Source organism: Bombina bombina, chromosome 4 (genome assembly GCF_027579735.1).
Source record: "Bombina bombina isolate aBomBom1 chromosome 4, aBomBom1.pri, whole genome shotgun sequence".
Lineage (NCBI taxonomy): Eukaryota > Metazoa > Chordata > Amphibia > Anura > Bombinatoridae > Bombina > Bombina bombina.
The window spans coordinates 795,343,372-795,367,058 of record NC_069502.1 but is presented as its reverse complement, the minus strand read 5'-3'; the positions used below and the strand labels follow the sequence as shown (position 1 = coordinate 795,367,058).

The following is a 23,687-nucleotide window of genomic DNA, read 5'->3' as shown; positions in this document are numbered from 1 at the left end:
ACGAAGAACAATTGATATCCAGTAAATTTAAATTCCAGATAGCAAAACAATGTCACCTCAGTGATCACCTGAATGTCTTCAACAATACTTACATCATTGCACAGATGACTGCCACACTTTGCATGTACAAGGTTAAAGGGATACTAAACCCACATTTTATCTTTCATGATTCTGATAGAGTATTCAAATTAAAGCATCTTTCTAATTTACTCCTATTATCAATTTTTCTTCATTCTCTCTATCTTTTTTTTGAAAAAGCAGGAATGAAAGCTTTGGAGTCGACCCATTTAAGGTTCACAGCACCTGGGTAGCGCTTACTGATTGGATAGCTAAATGTAGCCAGCAAGCGCTTTCCAGGGTGCTAAACCAAAAATGGCCCGGCTCCAAAGCTTTCATGCCTTCATTTTCAAATATAGATACCAAGAGAACGAAGAATATTTGCTAATAGGAGAAAATTGGAAAGTTGCTTAAAAATTGCATGCTCTATCCGTATCTTGGGAAAAAACATTTGGGTTTAGTATCCTTTTAAGCTCTGATTTCCTTTAATATGGATTTTCTAATGAGTAATAATATTTGCTCTTCTGAGTAAAACATTTCACATTCAGAACATGAGAATTATTTTTCCCTGTACGAATTTCCTGATGTGATTTCAGAGTAAAACCTTTCCTAAGTCCTGAAAATTCTCTCATTCCTGTATGAATTTTCTAAGTAATAAGATTTGTTTTCTGAGTAAAACATTTCCCACAGTCAGAACATGAAAATCCTCTCTCTACGCTATTAACTTTCTGATCATCATTATTATTAGATAAATTCTGATTTAAACATTTCCCACATTCAGAATATGAAAATCCTTTCTCCACTAAATGGATTTTCTGATGCTTAACAAAACTTGATTTTTTAGAAAAAGATTTCTCACACTCTGAACATGAAAATGCTTTCTCTCCTGTATGAATTCTCTGATGTGAAATAAGATTTGATTTCTGAATAAAACATTTCCCGCATTCAGAACATGAAAATGCTTTCTCCCCGGTATGAATTTTCTGATGCTTAGTAAGATTTGATTTTAGAGTAAAACATTTCCCACAGTCCAAACATGAAAATGCTTTCTCTCCTGTATGCATTGGCTGATGCTCAGTAAGATGTGATTTCTTAGAAAATCGTTTCCCACACTCAGAACATGAATAGGCTTTCTCCCCTGTATGAATTCTCTGATGCATACCAAGATCTGATTTTACAGTAAAACATTTTCCACACTCAGAACATGAAAATGGTTTCTCTCCTTTGTGATATTTCTGATGTCTAGTAAGTTGTGACTTACAGGTAAAACATTTCCCACATTCAGAACATACATTCCCCATGTGACGTCTTAAATTTTGATGAAGATTGAAAGAAACATCAGCACTTTGACCACGACTAGGATTATTGCAGTTTGTGAATTCACCTGTTAACAAGAAATACAATGGCAGTGATGTTATTTATTAATTATATAATAATTTTATCTTAAACCATTAACTGTTCTGAATTAGTGTCTACTACAAGGGTAAGGGACTGGCTATGACCCTATACACTTTCCCCAGCATCCATGCTAAGGCTTAAGAGCAATTTAGTGGACATTAAGGAATATTTTTACTAAATAAAATAGTGCAGTTTTAGATTTAGGCCACTAGATGGTGCTCCTATGACACTACACAGAAGACACTGGCTTAAAGGGACAGTCTACTCCAGAATTGTTATTGTTTAAAAAGATAGACAATCCCTTTATTACCCATTCCCCTGTTTTGCATAACCAACATGGTTATATTAATATACTTTTTACCTCTGTGATTACCTTGTATCTAAGCCTTTGCAGACTGCCCCCTTATTTCAATTCAGCATTTAGCCAATCAGTGCCCTCTCGCTTGTAAATCCATGGGCGTGATCACAATGTTATCTGTATGGCACACATGAACTTACGCCCTCTAGCTGTGAAAAACTGCCAAATGCATTGAAATAAGGGGAGGCCTTAAAGGTTTTAGAAATTAGCATATAAGCCTTAGCTTTCAACAAAGAATACCGAGAATAAAGCAAATTTGATGATAAAATTTGAATTAGAAAATGGTTTAAAATTGCATTCCCTATCTGAATCATGAAAGTTTAATTTTGACTAGACTGTCCCTTTAACAAAGATTACACAATATATATTAATACTGAGGAGTCAGAGAAATATAAAAGAATATTTATTTAACACAAAAAGACTTAGAAGACCTGGCTCAATTTCTGGCACAACCCAGGGTGGGATAAGATCCTGTCTGTTAAGTTAAGTAGAGCCTCAAGTATGTTTCATGAGATTTAGGGAAATGCCATGGGAGCTAATACAACATGCTAAGATGCAGAAAGTCTTCAAAATAGATGCAGGGTGACCTAGGAAGACAGGGAAAATGGGGGCTTCTCACAGACCAAATAGCATTGTGGAAGATGCAGGAATCTTCACCACTTGCAACTCTAGCACATTGACTCCCTTTCTAGCTCCCTTTTTTAGCAGGATTATTAATAAATATAGCTGCAAGCAGTGATAAAGGTGGCCAAGCGCATCGCTTTTGCAATGGCATACAAGCAGCTAAGTCACACTATAAAGCTATAAAAAAGGTGGAACATATCATAAGCAGATGGAAAGAAAACAAATTTTCAAAATGTTTGCGTTTTTCAAAATGGTTGCCACACGATATGACAAATACTTTCAACATGAACAGATGTAACTCTAGGTCACAACATATGGTTATACAGCAAATGTCACAGCTTTAACATAAGTGGTTGCAAAGAAAACACATTTTTTGCGTAAGCCAATATGGCTGCCACAGCTTGTGACCAATTCCTTCAACATGAACAACTGTAACTCTAAGTCACAATATAAGGCTATACAGCAAGCTTCGCAGTTCTAACATAAGCAGTTGCAGAGAAAATAGATTTTCAAAATGTTCACGTAAAACAAAATGGCTGCCAGATCATATGATAGACAGCCTCCATATTGTGCACAATAGTTCTCACCATAGTAGTCAATAAACATAGCAAAAATAAAGCATGTTTGTAAAACTGTTTCTGTTTTATTATTAATTTTAAAATATTGTTAAGCATTGAACAATTCAAAATGGCTGCCAAACCACATGACATATCAACTTCACTTGAACCAATCTGAATGTTAGTCATAAGATAACTCTAAAAAAAAAACCAGAATTTATGCTTACCTGATAAATTACTTTCTCCAACGGTGTGTCCGGTCCACGGCGTCATCCATAACTTGTGGGAATATCTCTTCTCCAACAGGAAATGGCAAAGAGTACAGCAAAAGCTGTCCATATAGTCCCTCCTAGGCTCCGCCCACCCCAGTCATTCGACCGACGGACAGGAGAAAAAACAGGAGAAACTATAAGGTGCCGTGGTGACTTTAGTTAAAGAAATAAATTCATCAAACCTGATTAAAAAAACCAGGGCGGGCCGTGGACCGGACACACCGTTGGAGAAAGTAATTTATCAGGTAAGCATAAATTCTGTTTTCTCCAACATTGGTGTGTCCGGTCCACGGCGTCATCCATACCTTGTGTGAACCAATACTAAAGCTTTAGGACACGGATGAAGGGAGGGAGCCAATCAGGCACCACGGCTTGCAAAACCTTTCTCCCAAAAATAGCCTCCGAAGAAGCAAAAGTATCAAATTTGTAGAATTTGGCAAAAGTGTGCAGGGAAGACCAAGTCGCTGCCTTACATATCTGATCAACAGAAGCCTCGTTCTTGAAGGCCCATGTGGAAGCCACAGCCCTAGTAGAGTGAGCTGTGATGCATTCAGGAGGCTGCCGTCCGGCAGTCTCGTAAGCCAATCGGATGATGCTTTTCAGCCAAAAGGAAAGAGAGGTAGCAGAAGCTTTTTGACCTCTCCTCTTGCCAGAATAAACGACAAACAGAGAAGACGTTTGTCTGAAATCCTTTGTAGCTTCTAAATAGAACTTTAGAGCACGAACTACATCTAGATTGTGTAACAAACGTTCCTTCTTTGAAACTGGATTCGGACACAAAGAAGGCACAACTATTTCCTGGTTAATATTCTTGTTGGAAACAACCTTTGGAAGGAAACCAGGTTTAGTACGCAAAACAACCTTATCTGAATGGAACACCAGATAGGGCGGATTACACTGCAGAGCAGATAATTCAGAAACTCTTCTAGCAGAAGAGATAGCAACCAAAAACAGAACTTTCCAAGATAACATCTTGATATTTATGGAATGTAGAGGTTCAAACGGAACCCCTTGAAGAACTGAAAGAACTAAATTCAGACTCCAGGGAGGAGTCAAAGGTCTGTAAACAGGCTTGATCCTGACCAAAGCCTGAACAAAAGCTTGAACATCAGGCACAGCTGCCAGTCGTTTGTGTAATAAGACAGATAAAGCAGAAATCTGTCCCTTTAGAGAACTCGCTGACAATCCCTTATCCAAACCTTCTTGGAGAAAAGAAAGGATCCTAGGAATTTTGATCTTACTCCATGAGAATCCCTTGGATTCACACCAACAGATATATCTTTTCCATATTTTATGGTAAATCTTCCTAGTTACAGGTTTTCTGGCTTGTATCAGAGTATCTATTACAGAATCTGAAAACCCACGCTTAGATAAAATCAAGCGTTCAATTTACAGGCCGTTAGCTGAAGGGAAACTAGATTTGGATGTTCGAATGGACCTTGTACTAGAAGATCCTGTCTCAAAGGTAGCTTACATGGTGGAGCCGATGACATTCACCAGGTCTGCATACCAAGTCCTGCGTGGCCACGCAGGAGCTATCAGAATCACAGAGGCCTTCTCCTGTTTGATCCTGGCTATGAGCCTGGGAAGGAGAGGAAACGGTGGAAACACATAAGCTAGGTTGAAGGACCAAGGCGCTACTAATGCATCCACTAGAGTCGCCTTGGGATCCCTGGATCTGGACCCGTAGCAAGGAACCTTGAAGTTCTGACGAGACTCATTAGATTCATGTCTGGAATGCCCCACAATTGAGTCAACTGGGCAAATATCTCCGGGTGGAGTTCCCACTCCCCCGGATGGAATGTCTGACGACTCAGATAATCCACCTCCCAGTTTTCCACTCCTGGGATGTGGATCGCAGATAGGTGGCAGGAGTGATCCTCCGCCCATTTTATGATTTTGGTCACTTCTCTCATCGCCAGGGAACTCCTTGTTCCCCCCTGATAATTGATGTAAGCAACAGTCGTCATGTTGTCTGATTGGAATCTTATGAATCTGGCCTTTGCTAGTTGAGGCCAAGCCTGGAGAGCATTGAATATCGCTCTCAGTTCCAGAATGTTTATCGGGAGAAGAGACTCTTCCCGAGACCATAGGCCCTGAGTTTTCAGTGAGTCCCAGACCGCGCCCCAGCCTAATAGACTGGCGTCGGTTGTGACGATGACCCACTCTGGTCTGCGGAAGCTCATTCCCTGGGACAGGTGATCCTGGGTCAGCCACCAACGGAGTGAGTCTCTGGTCTCCTGATCTACTTGAATCACTGGGGACAAGTCTGTATAGTCCCCATTCCACTGTTTGAGCATGCACAGTTGTAATGGTCTTAGATGAATTCGAGCAAAAGGAACTATGTCCATTGCTGCAACCATCAACTCTACTACTTCCATGCACTGAGCTATGGAAGGCCGTAGAAAAGAGTGAAGAACTTGACAAGCGTTTAGAAGCTTTGACTTTCTGACATCTGTCAGGAAAATCTTCATTTCTAAAGAATCTATTATTGTCCCAAAGAAAGGAACTCTTGTCGACGGAGAGAGGGAACTTTTTTCTATGTTCACTTTCCATCCGTGAGATCTGAGAAAGGCCAGAACGATGTCTGTGTGAGCCTTTGCCTTTGAAAGAGACGACGCTTGTATCAGAATGTCGTCCAAGTAAGGTGCCACTGCAATGCCCCTTGGTCTTAGGACCGCTAGAAGGGACCCGAGTACCTTTGTGAAAATCCTTGGAGCAGTGGCTAGCCCGAATGGGAGAGCCACAAACTGGTAATGTTTGTCCAGAAAGGCGAACCTTAGGAACTGATGATGATCTTTGTGGATAGGAATATGTAGATACGCATCCTTTAGATCCACGGTAGTCATAAATTGACCCTCCTGGATTGTAGGTAAAATCGTTCGAATGGTTTCCATTTTGAACGATGGCACTCTGAGAAATTTGTTTAGGATCTTTAAATCCAGAATTGGTCTGAAAGTTCCCTCTTTTTTTGGGAACCACAAACAGATTTGAGAAAAACCCCATTCCTTGTTCCACGGTTGGAACTGGGTGTATCACTCCCATTTTTAACAGGTCTTCTACACAATGTAAAAATGGCTGTCTCTTTATTTGGTTTGAGGATAAGTGAGACATGTGGAACCTTCCCCTTGGGGGTAGTTCCTTGAATTCCAGAAGATAACCCTGAGAAACTATTTCTAGTGCCCAGGGATCCTGAACATCTCTTGCCCAAGCCTGAGCGAAGAGAGAGAGAGTCTGCCCCCTACTAGATCCGGTCCCGGATCGGGGGCTACTCCTTCATGCTGTCTTGTTAGCAGCAGCAGGTTTCTTGGCCTGCTTACCCTTGTTCCAGCCTTGCATCGGTTTCCAAGCTGGTTTGGTTTGCGAAGCATTACCCTCTTGTCTAGAGGCTGCAGAGTTGGAGGCCGGTCTGTTCCTGAAATTGCAAAAGGAACGAAAATTAGACTTATTCTTGGCTTTGAAAGGCCTATCTTGTGGGAGGGCGTGGCCCTTACCCCCAGTGATGTCTGAGATAATCTCTTTCAATTCTGGCCCAAAAAACATAATTTATGTAAGAACTTACCTGATAAATTCATTTCTTTCATATTAGCAAGAGTCCATGAGCTAGTGACGTATGGGATATACATTCCTACCAGGAGGGGCAAAGTTTCCCAAACCTCAAAATGCCTATAAATACACCCCTCACCACACCCACAATTCAGTTTAACGAATAGCCAAGAAGTGGGGTGATAAAAAAGTGCGAAAGCATATAAAATAAGGAATTGGAATAATTGTGCTCTATACAAAATCATAACCACCACAAAAAAAAAGGGCGGGCCTCATGGACTCTTGCTAATATGAAAGAAATTAATTTATCAGGTAAGTTCTTACATAAATTATGTTTTCTTTCATGTAATTAGCAAGAGTCCATGAGCTAGTGACGTATGGGATAATGACTACCCAAGATGTGGATCTTTCCACACAAGAGTCACTAGAGAGGGAGGGACAAAATAAAGACAGCCAATTCCTGCTGAAAAAATCCACACCCAAAATAAAGTTTAATGAAAAACATAAGCAGAAGATTCAAACTGAAACCGCTGCCTGAAGTACTTTTCTACCAAAAACTGCTTCAGAAGAAGAAAATACATCAAAATGGTAGAATTTAGTAAAAGTATGCAAAGAGGACCAAGTTGCTGCTTTGCAAATCTGATCAACCGAAGCATCATTCCTAAACGCCCAGGAAGTAGAAACTGACCTAGTAGAATGAGCTGTAATTTTCTGAGGTGGAGTTTTACCCGACTCAACATAGGCAAGATGAATTAAAGATTTCAACCAAGATGCCAAAGAAATGGCAGAAGCTTTCTGGCCTTTTCTAGAACCGGAAAAGATAACAAATAGACTAGAAGTCTTTCGGAAAGATTTAGTAGCTTCAACATAATATTTCAAAGCTCTAACAACATCCAAAGAATGCAACGATTTCTCCTTAGAATTCTTAGGATTAGGACATAATGAAGGAACCACAATTTCTCTACTAATGTTGTTGGAATTCACAACTTTAGGTAAAAATTCAAAAGAAGTTCGCAACACCGCCTTATCCTGATGAAAAATCAGAAAAGGAGACTCACAAGAAAGAGCAGATAATTCAGAAACTCTTCTGGCAGAAGAGATGGCCAAAAGGAACAAAACTTTCCAAGAAAGTAATTTCATGTCCAATGAATGCATAGGTTCAAATGGAGGAGCTTGAAGCGCCCCCAGAACCAAATTCAAACTCCAAGGAGGAGAAATTGACTTAATGACAGGCTTTATACGAACCAAAGCTTGTACAAAACAATGAATATCAGGAAGAATAGCAATCTTTCTGTGAAAAAGAACAGAAAGAGCAGAGATTTGTCCTTTCAAGGAACTTGCAGACAAACCCTTATCTAAACCATCCTGAAGAAACTGTAATACTCTCGGTATTCTAAAAGAATGCCAAGAAAAATGATGAGAAAGACACCAAGAAATATAAGTCTTCCAGACTCTATAATATATCTCTCTAGATACAGATTTACGAGCCTGTAACATAGTATTAATCACAGAGTCAGAGAAACCTCTTTGACCAAGAATCAAGCGTTCAATCTCCATACCTTTAAATTTAAGGATTTGAGATCCTGATGGAAAAAAGGACCTTGTGACAGAAGGTCTGGTCTTAACGGAAGAGTCCATGGTTGGCAAGAGGCCATCCGGACAAGATCCGCATACCAAAACCTGTGAGGCCATGCCGGAGCTACCAGCAGAACAAACGAGCATTCCTTCAGAATCTTGGAGATTACTCTTGGAAGAAGAACTAGAGGCGGAAAGATATAGGCAGGATGATACTTCCAAGGAAGTGATAATGCATCCACTGCCTCCGCCTGAGGATCCCGGGATCTGGACAGATACCTGGGAAGTTTCTTGTTTAGATGGGACGCCATCAGATCTATTTCTGGAAGTTCCCACATTTGAACAATCTGAAGAAATACCTCTGGGTGAAGAGACCATTCGCCCGGATGCAACGTTTGGCGACTGAGATAATCCGCTTCCCAATTGTCTATACCTGGGATATGAACCGCAGAGATTAGACAGGAGCTGGATTCCGCCCAAATCAAAATTCGAGATACTTCTTTCATAGCCAGAGGACTGTGAGTCCCTCCTTGATGATTGATGTATGCCACAGTTGTGACATTGTCTGTCTGAAAACAAATGAACGATTCTCTCTTCAGAAGAGGCCAAAACTGAAGAGCTCTGAAAATTGCACGGAGTTCCAAAATATTGATCGGTAATCTCACCTCCTGAGATTCCCAAACTCCTTGTGCCGTCAGAGATCCCCACACAGCTCCCCAACCTGTGAGACTTGCATCTGTTGAAATTACAGTCCAGGTCGGAAGCACAAAAGAAGCCCCCTGAATTAAACGATGGTGATCTGTCCACCATGTTAGAGAGTGTCGAACAATCGGTTTTAAAGATATTAATTGAGATATCTTTGTGTAATCCTTGCACCATTGATTCAGCATACAGAGCTGAAGAGGTCGCATGTGAAAACGAGCAAAGGGGATCGCGTCCGATGCAGCAGTCATAAGACCTAGAATTTCCATGCATAAAGCTACCGAAGGGAATGATTGTGACTGAAGGTTTCGACAAGCTGCAATCAATTTTAGACTTCTCTTGTCTGTTAAAGACAGAGTCATGGACACTGAATCCATCTGGAAACCCAGAAAGGTTACCCTTGTCTGAGGAATCAATGAACTTTTTGGTAAATTGATCCTCCAACCATGATCTTGAAGAAACAACACAAGTCGATTCGTATGAGATTCTGCTAAATGTAAAGACTGAGCAAGTACCAAGATATCGTCCAAATAAGGAAATACCACAATACCCTGTTCTCTGATTACAGACAGAAGGGCACCGAGAACCTTTGTAAAAATTCTTGGAGCTGTAGCTAGGCCAAACGGCAGAGCCACAAACTGGTAATGCTTGTCCAGAAAAGAGAATCTCAGGAACTGATAATGATCTGGATGAATCGGAATATGCAGATATGCATCCTGTAAATCTATTGTGGACATATAATTCCCTTGCTGAACAAAAGGCAAGATAGTCCTTACAGTTACCATCTTGAACGTTGGTATCCTTACATAACAATTCAATATTTTTAGATCCAGAACTGGTCTGAAGGAATTCTCCTTCTTTGGTACAATGAAGAGATTTGAATAAAACCCCATCCCCTGTTCCGGAACTGGAACTGGCATAATTACTCCAGCCAACTCTAGATCTGAAACACAATTCAGAAATGCTTGAGCTTTTACTGGATTTACTGGGACACGGGAAAGAAAAAATCTCTTTGCAGGAGGTCTCATCTTGAAACCAATTCTGTACCCTTCTGAAACAATGTTCTGAATCCAAAGATTGTGAACAGAATTGATCCAACTTTCCTTGAAAAAACATAACCTGCCCCCTACCAGCTGAGCTGGAATGAGGGCCGCACGTTCATGTGGACTTAGAAGCAGGCATTGCCTTTCTAGCTGGCTTGGATTTATTCCAGACTGGAGATGGTTTCCAAACTGAAACTGCTCCTGAGGATGAAGGATCAGGCTTTTGTTCTTTGTTGAAACGAAAGGAACGAAAACGATTATTAGCCCTGTTTTTACCTTTAGATTTTTTATCCTGTGGTAAAAAAGTTCCTTTCCCACCAGTAACAGTTGAAATAATAGAATCCAACTGAGAACCAAATAATTTGTTACCCTGGAAAGAAATAGAAAGTAGAGTTGATTTAGAAGCCATATCAGCATTCCAAGTTTTAAGCCATAAAGCTCTTCTAGCTAAAATAGCTAGAGACATAAACCTGACATCAACTCTGATAATATCAAAAATGGCATCACAGATAAAATTATTAGCATGCTGAAGAAGAATAATAATATCATGAGAATCATGATGTGTTACTTGTTGCGCTAAAGTTTCCAACTAAAAAGTTGAAGCTGCAGCAACATCAGCCAAAGATATAGCAGGTCTAAGAAGATTACCTGAACACAGATAAGCTTTTCTTAGAAAGGATTCAATTTTCCTATCTAAAGGATCCTTAAACGAAGCACCATCTGACGTAGGAATAGTAGTACGTTTAGCAAGGGTAGAAATAGCCCCATCAACTTTAGGGATTTTGTCCCAAAATTCTAATCTGTCAGACGGCACAGGATATAATTGCTTAAAACGTTTAGAAGGAGTAAATGAATTACCCAATTTATCCCATTCTTTGGAAATTACTGCAGAAATAGCATTAGGAACAGGAAAAACTTCTGGAATAACCACAGGAGCTTTAAATACCTTATCCAAACGTTTAGAATTAGTATCAAGAGGACCAGAATCCTCTATTTCTAAAGCAATTAGTACTTCTTTAAGTAAAGAACGAATAAATTCCATTTTAAATAAATATGAAGATTTATCAGCATCAACCTCTGAGACAGAATCCTCTGAACCAGAAGAGTCATCAGAATCAGAATGATGATGTTCATTTAAAAATTCATCTGTAGGGAGAGAAGTTTTAAAAGATTTTTTACGTTTAGTAGAAGGAGAAATAACAGACATAGCCTTCTTTATGGATTCAGAAACAAAATCTCTTATGTTATCAGGAACATTCTGCACCTTAGATGTTGAAGGAACTGCAACAGGCAATGGTTCTTTACTAAAGGAAATATCTGCATTAACAAGTTTGTCATGACAATCAATACAAACAACAGCCGGAGGAATAGCTACCAAAAATTTACAGCAGATACACTTAGCTTTGGTAGATCCAGCACTAGACAGCGATTTTCCTGTAGTATCTTCTGACTCAGATGCAACGTGAGACATCTTGCAATATGTAAGAGAAAAAACAACATATAAAGCAAAATTGAACAAATTCCTTAAATGACAGTTTCAGGAATGGGAAAAAATGCCAAGAACAAGCTTCTAGCAACCAGAAGCAATAAAAAATGAGACTTAAATAATGTGGAGATAAAAGCGACGCCCATATTTTTTAGCGCCAAATCAGACGCCCACATTATTTGGCGCCTAAATGCTTTTGGCGCCAAAATGACGCCACATCCGGAACGCCGACATCTTTGGCGCAAAATAACGTCAAAAAAATGACGCAACTTCCAGCGACACGTATGACGCCAGAAACGGAAAAGAATTTTTGCGCCAAAAAGTCCGCGCCAAGAATGACGCAATAAAATGAAGCATTTTCAGCCCCCGCGAGCCTAACAGCCCACAGGGAAAAAAGTGTCAAATTTTGAAGGTAAGAAAAAAATGATTAATTCAAATGCATTATCCCAAATATGAAACTGACTGTCTGAAAAATAAGGAAAGTTGAACATTCTGAGTCAAGGCAAATAAATGTTTGAATACATATATTTAGAACTTTATAAACAAAGTGCCCAACCATAGCTTAGAGTGTCACAGAAAATAAGATTTACTTACCCCAGGACACTCATCTACATGTTTGTAGAAAGCCAAACCAGTACTGAAACGAGAATCAGCAGAGGTAATGGTATATATAAGAGTATATCGTCGATCTGAAAAGGGAGGTAAGAGATGAATCTCTACGACCGATAACAGAGAACCTATGAAATAGACCCCGTAGAAGGAGATCACTGCATTCAAATAGGCAATACTCTCTTCACATCCCTCTGACATTCACTGCACGCTGAGAGGAAAACCGGGCTCCAACTTGCTGCGGAGCGCATATCAACGTAGAATCTAGCACAAACTTACTTCACCACCTCCATCGGAGGCAAAGTTTGTAAAACTGAATTGTGGGTGTGGTGAGGGGTGTATATATAGGCATTTTGAGGTTTGGGAAACTTTGCCCCTCCTGGTAGGAATGTATATCCCATACGTCACTAGCTCATGGACTCTTGCTAATTACATGAAAGAAAGAGTTTTACCCTTGAAAGGGATATTAAGCAATTTTGTCTTGGAAGATACATCCGCTGACCAAGACTTTAGCCAGAGCGCTCTGCGCGCCACAATTGCAAACCCAGAATTTTTCGCCGCTAATCTAGCTAACTGCAAAGCGGCATCTAAAATAAAGGAATTAGCTAACTTAAGTGCGTGAACCCTGTCCATAACCTCCTCATACGGAGTCTCTCTACTGAGCGACTTTTCTAGTTCTTCGAACCAGAACCACGCTGCTGTAGTGACAGGAATAATGCACAAAATAGGTTGCAGGAGGTAACCTTGCTGTACAAAAATCTTTTTAAGCAAACCCTCCAATATTTTATCCATAGGATCTTTGAAAGCACAATTATCCTCGATAGGAATAGTAGTGTGCTTGGCTAGTGTAGAAACTGCCCCCTCGACCTTAGGGACTGTCTGCCATAAGTCCTTTCTGGGGTCGACCATAGGAAATAATTTCTTAAATATAGGAGGGGGAACAAAAGGTATGCCGGGCTTCTCCCACTCCTTATTCACTATGTCCGCCACCCGCTTGGGTATAGGAAAAGCGTCGGGGTGCACCGGAACCTCTAGGAACTTGTCCATCTTGCACAATTTTTCTGGAATGACCAGGTTGTCACAATCATCCAGAGTAGATAACACCTCCTTAAGCAGTGCGCGGAGATGCTCTAATTTAAATTTAAATGTCACAACATCAGGTTCTGCCTGTTGAGAAATTCTACCTGAATCTGAAATTTCCCCATCTGACAAAACCTCCCTCATGGCCCCTTCAGATTGGTGTGAGGGTATGACAGAACAATTATCATCAGCGCCCTCCTGCTCTTCAGTGTTTAAAACAGAGCAATCGCGCTTTCTCTGATATGCAGGCATTTTGGATAAAATATTTGCTATGGAGTTATCCATTACTGCCGTCAATTGTTGCATAGTAATAAGCATTGTCGCGCTAGAAGTACTAGGGGCCTCCTGCGTGGGCAAAACTGGTGTAGACACAGAAGGAGATGATGTAGAACTATGTCTACTCCCTTCATCTGATGAATCATCTTGGGCAACTTTACTATCTGTGGCAGTACTGTCCTTACTTTGTTTGGACGCTATGGCACAATTATCACACAATTTTGAAGGGGGAGACACATTGGCTTCCATACATACAGAACATAGCGTATCTGAAGGCACAGACATGTTAAACAGGCTTAAACTTGTCAATAAAGTACAAAAACCGTTTTTAAACAAAAACGTTACTGTCTCTTTAAATTTTAAACAGTGCACACTTTATTACTGAATATGTGAAAAACTATGAAGGAATTGTTCAAATTTAACCAAATTTTCACCACAGTGTCTTAAAGCATTCAAAGCATTGCACCCCAAATTTGAAGAAACCGGAGCCGGTTAAAGTTTTAACCCCTCTACAGTCCCAGCTCCAGCCTTTGCTGCGACTTTACCAAACCCGGGGGTATACGATACCAAATGAAGCCTTCTAGGAACCTTTTCAAATACTTTCAGACCCACACACATGCAGCTGCATGTCCTGCTCTCAAAAGAAACTGCTCAGTAATGGCGCGAAAAACATAATTTATGTAAGAACTTACCTGATAAATTCATTTCTTTCATATTAACAAGAGTCCATGAGCTAGTGACGTATGGGATATACATTCCTACCAGGAGGGGCAAAGTTTCCCAAACCTTAAAATGCCTATAAATACACCCCTCACCACACCCACAAATCAGTTTAACGAATAGCCAAGAAGTGGGGTGATAAGAAAAAGTGCGAAGCATATAAAATAAGGAATTGGAATAATTGTGCTTTATACAAAAAAATCATAACCACCACAAAAAAGGGTGGGCCTCATGGACTCTTGTTAATATGAAAGAAATGAATTTATCAGGTAAGTTCTTACATAAATTATGTTTTCTTTCATGTAATTAACAAGAGTCCATGAGCTAGTGACGTATGGGATAATGACTACCCAAGATGTGGATCTTTCCACACAAGAGTCACTAGAGAGGGAGGGATAAAATAAAGACAGCCAATTCCTGCTGAAAATAATCCACACCCAAAATAAAGTTTAACAAAAAACATAAGCAGAAGATTCAAACTGAAACCGCTGCCTGAAGAACTTTTCTACCAAAAACTGCTTCAGAAGAAGAAAATACATCAAAATGGTAGAATTTAGTAAAAGTATGCAAAGAAGACCAAGTTGCTGCTTTGCAGATCTGGTCAACCGAAGCTTCATTCCTAAACGCCCAGGAAGTAGATACTGACCTAGTAGAATGAGCTGTAATTCTTTGAGGCGGAGTTTTACCCGACTCAACATAGGCAAGATGAATTAAAGATTTCAACCAAGATGCCAAAGAAATGGCAGAAGCTTTCTGGCCTTTCCTAGAACCGGAAAAGATAACAAATAGACTAGAAGTCTTACGGAAAGATTTCGTAGCTTCAACATAATATTTCAAAGCTCTAACAACATCCAAAGAATGCAATGATTTCTCCTTAGAATTCTTAGGATTAGGACATAATGAAGGAACCACAATTTCTCTACTAATGTTGTTGGAATTCACAACTTTAGGTAAAAATTCAAAAGAAGTTCGCAACACCGCCTTATCCTGATGAAAAATCAGAAAAGGAGACTCACATGAAAGAGCAGATAATTCAGAAACTCTTCTAGCAGAAGAGATGGCCAAAAGGAACAAAACTTTCCAAGAAAGTAATTTAATGTCCAATGAATGCATAGGTTCAAACGGAGGAGCTTGAAGAGCTCCCAGAACCAAATTCAAACTCCAAGGAGGAGAAATTGACTTAATGACAGGTTTTATACGAACCAAAGCTTGTACAAAACAATGAATATCAGGAAGAATAGCAATCTTTCTGTGAAAAAGAACAGAAAGAGCAGAGATTTGTCCTTTCAAAGAACTTGCGGACAAACCCTTATCCAAACCATCCTGAAGAAATTGTAAAATTCTCGGTATTCTAAAAGAATGCCAAGAAAAATGATGAGAAAGACACCAAGAAATATAAGTCTTCCAGACTCTATAATATATCTCTCGAGATACAGATTTACGAGCCTGTAACATAGTATTAATCACGGAGTCAGAGAAACCTCTATGACCAAGAATCAAGCGTTCAATCTCCATACCTTTAAATTTAAGGATTTCAGATCCGGATGGAAAAAAGGACCTTGTGACAGAAGGTCTGGTCTTAACGGAAGAGTCCATGGCTGGCAAGATGCCATCCGGACAAGATCCGCATACCAAAACCTGTGAGGCCATGCCGGAGCTATTAGCAGAACAAACGAGCATTCCCTCAGAATCTTGGAGATTACTCTTGGAAGAAGAACTAGAGGCGGAAAGATATAGGCAGGATGATACTTCCAAGGAAGTGATAATGCATCCACTGCCTCCGCCTGAGGATCCCGGGATCTGGACAGATACCTGGGAAGTTTCTTGTTTAGATGAGAGGCCATCAGATCTATCTCTGGGAGCCCCCACAATTGAACAATCTGAAGAAATACCTCTGGGTGAAGAGACCATTCGCCCGGATGCAACGTTTGGCGACTGAGATAATCCGCTTCCCAATTGTCTACACCTGGGATATGAACCGCAGAGATTAGACAGGAGCTGGATTCCGCCCAAACCAAAATTCGAGATACTTCTTTCATAGCCAGAGGACTGTGAGTCCCTCCTTGATGATTGATGTATGCCACAGTTGTGACATTGTCTGTCTGAAAACAAATGAACGATTCTCTCTTCAGAAGAGGCCAAAACTGAAGAGCTCTGAAAATTGCACGGAGTTCCAAAATATTGATCGGTAATCTCACCTCCTGAGATTCCCAAACTCCTTGTGCCGTCAGAGATCCCCACACAGCTCCCCAACCTGTGAGACTTGCATCTGTTGAAATTACAGTCCAGGTCGGAAGAACAAAAGAAGCCCCCTGAATTAAACGATGGTGATCTGTCCACCACGTTAGAGAGTGTCGAACAATCGGTTTTAAAGATATTAATTGAGATATCTTCGTGTAATCCCTGCACCATTGGTTCAGCATACAGAGCTGAAGAGGTCGCATGTGAAAACGAGCAAAGGGGATCGCGTCCGATGCAGCAGTCATAAGACCTAGAATTTCCATGCATAAGGCTACCGAAGGGAATGATTGTGACTGAAGGTTTCGACAAGCTGTAATCAATTTTAGACGTCTCTTGTCTGTTAAAGACAGAGTCATGGACACTGAATCTATCTGGAAACCCAGAAAGGTTACCCTTGTTTGAGGAATCAAAGAACTTTTTAGTAAATTGATCCTCCAACCATGATCTTGAAGAAACAACACAAGTCGATTCGTATGAGACTCTGCTAAATGTAAAGACGGAGCAAGTACCAAGATATCGTCCAAATAAGGAAATACCACAATACCCTGTTCTCTGATTACAGACAGAAGGGCACCGAGAATCTTTGTGAAAATTCTTGGAGCTGTAGCAAGGCCAAACGGTAGAGCCACAAATTGGTAATGCTTGTCTAGAAAAGAGAATCTCAGGAACTGATAATGATCTGGATGAATCGGAATATGCAGATATGCATCCTGTAAATCTATTGTGGACATATAATTCCCTTGCTGAACAAAAGGCAATATAGTCCTTACAGTTACCATCTTGAACGTTGGTATCCTTACATAGCGATTCAATAATTTTAGATCCAGAACTGGTCTGAAGGAATTCTCCTTCTTTGGTACAATGAAGAGATTTGAATAAAACCCCATCCCCTGTTCCGGAACTGGAACTGGCATAATTACTCCAGCCAACTCTAGATCTGAAACACAATTCAGAAATGCTTGAGCTTTCACTGGATTTACTGGGACATGGGAAAGAAAAAATCTCTTTGCAGGAGGTCTCATCTTGAAACCAATTCTGTACCCTTCTGAAACAATGTTCTGAATCCAAAGATTGTGAACAGAATTGATCCAAATTTCTTTGAAAAAACGTAACCTGCCCCCTACCAGCTGAACTGGAATGAGGGCCGTACCTTCATGTGAACTTAGAAGCAGGCTTTGCCTTTCTAGCAGGCTTGGATTTATTCCAGACTGGAGATGGTTTCCAAACTGAAACTGCTCCTGAGGACGAAGGATCAGGCTTTTGTTCTTTGTTGAAACGAAAGGATCGAAAACGATTGTTAGCCCTGTTTTTACCTTTAGACTTTTTATCCTGTGGTAAAAAAGTTCCTTTCCCACCAGTAACAGTTGAAATAATAGAATCCAACTGAGAACCAAATAATTTGTTTCCCTGGAAAGAAATGGAAAGTAGAGTTGATTTAGAAGCCATATCAGCATTCCAAGTCTTAAGCCATAAAGCTCTTCTGGCTAAGATAGCCAGAGACATAAATCTAACATCAACTCTAATAATATCAAAAATGGCATCACAGATGAAATTATTAGCATGCTGGAGAAGAATAATAATATCATGAGAATCACGATTTGTTACTTGTTGCGCTAGAGTTTCCAACCAAAAAGTTGAAGCTGCAGCAACATCAGCCAATGATATAGCAGGTCTAAGAAGATTACCTGAACATAGATAAGCTTTTCTTAGAAAAGATTCAATTTTTCTATCTAAAGGATCCTTAAACGAGGTACCATCTGATGTAGGAATGGTAGTACGTTTAGCAAGGGTAGAAATAGCCCCATCAACTTTAGGGATTTTGTCCCAAAATTCTAACCTGTCAGGCGGAACAGGATATAATTGCTTAAAACGTTTAGAAGGAGTAAATGAATTACCCAATCTATCCCATTCCTTAGCAATTACTGCAGAAATAGCATTAGGAACAGGAAAGACTTCTGGAATAACCGCAGGAGCTTTAAAAACCTTATCTAAACGTATAGAATTAGTATCAAGAGGACTAGAATCCTCTATTTCTAAAGCAATTAGTACTTCTTTAAGTAAAGAGCGAATAAATTCCATCTTAAATAAATATGAAGATTTATCAGCATCAATCTCTGAGACAGAATCCTCTGAACCAGAAGAGTCCAAAGAATCAGAATGATGGTGTTCATTTAAAAATTCATCTGTAGAAAGAGAAGATTTAAAAGACTTTTTACGTTTACTAGAAGGAGAAATAACAGACAAAGCCTTCTTTATGGATTCAGAAACAAAATCTCTTATGTTATCAGGAACATTCTGCACCTTAGATGTTGAGGGAACTGCAACAGGCAATGGTACATCACTAAAGGAAATATTATCTGCATTAACAAGTTTGTCATGACATTTAATACAAACAACAGCTGGAGGAATAGCTACCAAAAGTTTACAGCAGATACACTTAGCTTTGGTAGATCCAGCAGGCAGAGGTTTTCCTGTAGTATCTTCTGGCTCAGATGCAACGTGAGACATCTTGCAATATGTAAGAGAAAAAACAACATATAAAGCAAAATAGATCAAATTCCTTATAAGACAGTTTCAGGAATGGGAAAAAAATGCCAAACATCAAGCTTCTAGCAACCAGAAGCAAATGAAAAATGAGACTGAAATAATGTGGAGACAAAAGCGACGCCCATATTTTTTGGCGCCAAAAAAGACGCCCACATTATTTGGCGCCTAAATGCTTTTTGCGCCAAAAATGACGCAACATCCGGAACGCCGACATTTTTTGGCGCAAAATAACGTCAAAAAATGACGCAACTTCCGGCGACACGTATGACGCCGGAAACGGAAATGAATTTTTGCGCCAAAAAAGTCCGCGCCAAAAATGACGCAATAAAATGAAGCATTTTCAGCCCCCGCGAGCCTAACAGCCCACAGGGAAAAAGTCAAATTTTTGAGGTAAGAAAAAATATGATAATTAAAGCATAATCCCAAATATGAAACTGACTGTCTGGAAATAAGGAAAGTTGAACATTCTGAGTCAAGGCAAATAAATGTTTGAATACATATATTTAGAACTTTATAAATAAAGTGCCCAACCATAGCTTAGAGTGTCACAGAAAATAAGACTTACTTACCCCAGGACACTCATCTACATGTTTGTAGAAAGCCAAACCAGTACTGAAACGAGAATCAGTAGAGGAAATGGTAAATATAAGAGTATATCGTCGATCTGAAAAGGGAGGTAAGAGATGAATCTCTACGACCGATAACAGAGAACCTTATGAAATAGACCCCGTAGAAGGAGATCACTGCATTCAATAGGCAATACTCTCCTCACATCCCTCTGACATTCACTGCACGCTGAGAGGAAAACCGGGCTCCAACTTGCTGCGGAGCGCATATCAACGTAGAATCTAGCACAAACTTACTTCACCACCTCCCTTGGAGGCAAAGTTTGTAAAACTGATTTGTGGGTGTGGTGAGGGGTGTATTTATAGGCATTTTAAGGTTTGGGAAACTTTGCCCCTCCTGGTAGGAATGTATATCCCATACGTCACTAGCTCATGGACTCTTGTTAATTACATGAAAGAAATGAGGCTCAGCCTACTACAGGGAAGGCCCTTCCTGACTGAAAAGGTGTCTAAACCAGTGCCTGACGTTAAAAAAACATTCCCCAAATTTTATAAGTGTGAATATCAACATCAATCTTTATAAAATGCCCAAATAAAGCAATCGATCTTGCCCATAAAAATGTCTACCAGTTTTATAGCCCATATTAAGCCCTTTATTCTGTTTGTTTTAGGCTAAGAAAATGGCTTACCGGTCCCCATGAGGGGAAATGACAGCCTTCCAGCATTACACAGTCTTGTTAGAAAAATGGCTAGTCATACCTTAAGCAGAAAAGTCTGCTAACTGTTTCCCCCAACTGAAGTTATTTCATCTCAACAGTCCTATGTGGAAACAGCAAACGATTTTAGTTACTGCTGCTAAAATCATATTCCTCTCACAAACAGAACTCTTCATCTTTTTCTGTTTCAGAGTAAATAGTACATACCAGCACTATTTTAAAATAACAAACTCTTGATAGTAGAATAAAAAACTACAACTAATCACCACATACTCTTCACCATCTCCGTGGAGATGTTGCCTGTGCAACGGCAAAGAGAATGACTGGGGTGGGCGGAGCCTAGGAGGGACTATATGGACAGCTTTTGCTGTACTCTTTGCCATTTCCTGTTGGGGAAGAGATATTCCCACAAGTTATGGATGACGCCGTGAACCGGACACACCAATGTTGGAGAAATTCAAGTCTGTCCCATAAGCGGTTTCGGAGAAGAAATTTTTTGCAGTTTTTAAAAACAGTGCATACAAAACAAAATGGCCACCAAGCTATGCAATGTATTGCTATCAAATTGCACATACTAATGCTCACTATAGACCTCTACAATTTGCAGAAGTTTCATGAGAATTTGCAAATGTTTTATTTCACGAAGGTGACTGCACAGTGCGAATTTTGACTGCAATATTGCCTTTAGGGGTCATGACTATGTGTTATGTGTCTGCTACACTGTAATATAGTTAAATAGTGTAAACAATGCATAAAGTGCAAATTTATGCAATTGAACAACGATATGAAGGCAAATGGCTCATAGAGGCCATGTTGATTGTAGAAAATTCACAGTTTGAACAATCTTGGTAGATGAACTTGCAACGAGCACATGTGCAAAATTAGCGGTTTCACAGAAGAAGATGTTTAAAGATTCACACATTTCAAAATGGCAGCTACATCATGTGACTAAATCACTTCTCTTGAACCAACTTTATTCTAGGTCAGTACAGCAGTACACACAGCAAGTTTCACAACTATAACCTATGCGGTTCTGGAGAAGATTTTCAAGCGTTTCTTGAAATTTGCTGCAAAAAGCAATATGGCTGCTAGGTCACATGACCTATGAGATTTATGTTGCATAGAATTATGCAGAGCTTAGATCTCTAGCGTTGTGCCAAGTTTCATGAGTTTTTAAGTTAAGCTGTGGTTATTATAAGCATTTGTAAAAAAGCGGTTGCAGAGAAAACACATTTTCGAAATTTTTGCATAAACCAATAATGGCTGCCACAGCTTTTGACCAATTACTTCAACATGAACAACTGACTCTAGGTCACAATATAACGTTATACAGCAAGTTTCACAGTTCTAACATAAGCAGTTGCATAGAAAATAGATTTTAAAAATTTTCGCGTAAAACAAAATGGCTGCCAGATCATATGATAAACAGCCTCCATATTATGCACAGTAGTTCTCACCATAGATGTCAATACACATGGCAAAAACTTAAATTATGCATATGTGACGAACCAAGGTTATTTAACCCTTCTCCAGTCACTTATTTGGCACAGAAAGGGTTATCAGACCCCTTCTACTCTCACTACTAGGTCACAATCTAGCCACACCAGGCCAGCTTGTGATTTAGTTCCGTAGGTGCAAGGGTTAACACCACTCCCTAGTCTGTACTGTACTAGACGTAAAAGAAATGCCCAAAACTCCCCTTTTATGCCACACACACTAAACTAACTACAATATCTCAGCTGCCACCACTTAGGATCTATTACAGGGAAAATCCTAAGAAAAAACCCAGACTTACACACTAACTCTCTGAATACAATTTATCAGAAAATAACCTAAATTGTGCAGTTCTAATATTCCAGTCTCTTTCAGTAATGTGGTTCAATTATTAGACAAAGGCCAAACTTAATAAAGGAATTATTTATTATGCCAAAAATATAATGCACAATGCATTATAAATAAAAAGTTTTTACAAATAAAATTACACACGCAAACAGGTTAAAATAAAAAGAGGAGAAAAACAGATTGAATACTTTCCTAGTCTCAAGATCTACGCCAGTTGAATGGCAGAATGCAATGGCTCCTTACTCTGTAGAACAGCTCCGCTTGTAAGAATGACCCTGTTAAATGTTGAAACATCAAACTTTATACATATTTTCCAGAGATCACGTTGCCTGACCACACCCTCCTGGGCAGACTAAGGAACCCCCCTGTCTTTATGACCTTCAATAAATAAAGTTTTTGCCTGACATTATAGAACCCATCATTTCTGCTAGGTAACTATTTCCATATATACATATCGGGAATCTCTTTTTTTTTTAAATTTATTTATTTATGCATGCCAACAGTGTAAAAAAACACACAGTAACAACTTAAAACATATTACAAAAATAAGACCACCTCGCAGGGTGTTGAATGTTGTACAGCCATGAAGAGAGCATAAAAAACAGAATTTATGTTTATCTGATAAATTTCTTTCTCCTACGGTGTGTCCGGTCCACGGCTTCATCCTTACTTGTGGGATATTCTCATTCCCTACAGGAAATGGCAAAGAGAGTACACAGCAAAAGCTGTCCATATAGCCCCCCCTCTGGCTCCGCCCCCCAGTCATTCGACCGACGGTTAGGAGAAAAAGGAGAAACTATAAGGTGCCGTGGTGACTGTAGTGTACAGAAAAATAAAAAATTTAAACCTGACTAAAAGCCAGGGCGGGCCGTGGACCGGACACTCCGTAGGAGAAAGAAATTTATCAGGTAAACATAAATTCTGTTTTCTCCTACATTGGTGTGTCCGGTCCACGGCTTCATCCTTACTTGTGGGAACCAATACCAAAGCTTTAGGACACGGATGAAGGGAGGGAACAAGTCAGGTAACCTAAACGGAAGGCACCACAGCTTGCAAAACCTTTCTCCCAAAAACAGCCTCCGAAGAAGCATAAGTATCGAATTTGTAAATTTGGCAAAAGTATGCAGAGAAGACCAAGTCGCTGCCTTACAGATCTGTTCAACAGAAGCCTCATTCTTGAAAGCCCATGTGGAAGCCACAGCTCTAGTAGAGTGAGCTGTAATTCGTTCAGGAGGCTGCCGGCCGGCAGTCTCATAGGCCAAACGGATGATGCTTTTTAGCCAAAAGGAAAAAGGAGGTAGCAGTAGCTTTCTGACCTTTCCTCTTACCAGAATAGACGACAAACAAAGAAGATGTCTGTTGCTTCTAAATAGAATTTTAAAGCACGAACTACATCTAAGTTATGTAACAAACGTTCCTTCTTCGAAACTGGATTCGGGCACAGAGAAGGAACAACTAGTTCCTGGTTAATA

The 23,687-nt window shown here is 39.9% G+C and overlaps 1 protein-coding gene across 1 annotated transcript in view; it reads right to left on the bottom strand.

Annotated features, from left to right (window-relative positions):
• Positions 1-704: 704 nt before the first annotated feature.
• Positions 705-23,687, bottom strand: part of LOC128657868 (zinc finger protein 25-like) — a 202,093-nt gene continuing 179,110 nt past the window's right edge. The window contains exon 10 of the mRNA XM_053712297.1: positions 705-1,441. Within this exon, the coding sequence (XP_053568272.1) occupies positions 705-1,441 (737 nt within the window). The remainder of the gene's footprint in view (positions 1,442-23,687) is intronic.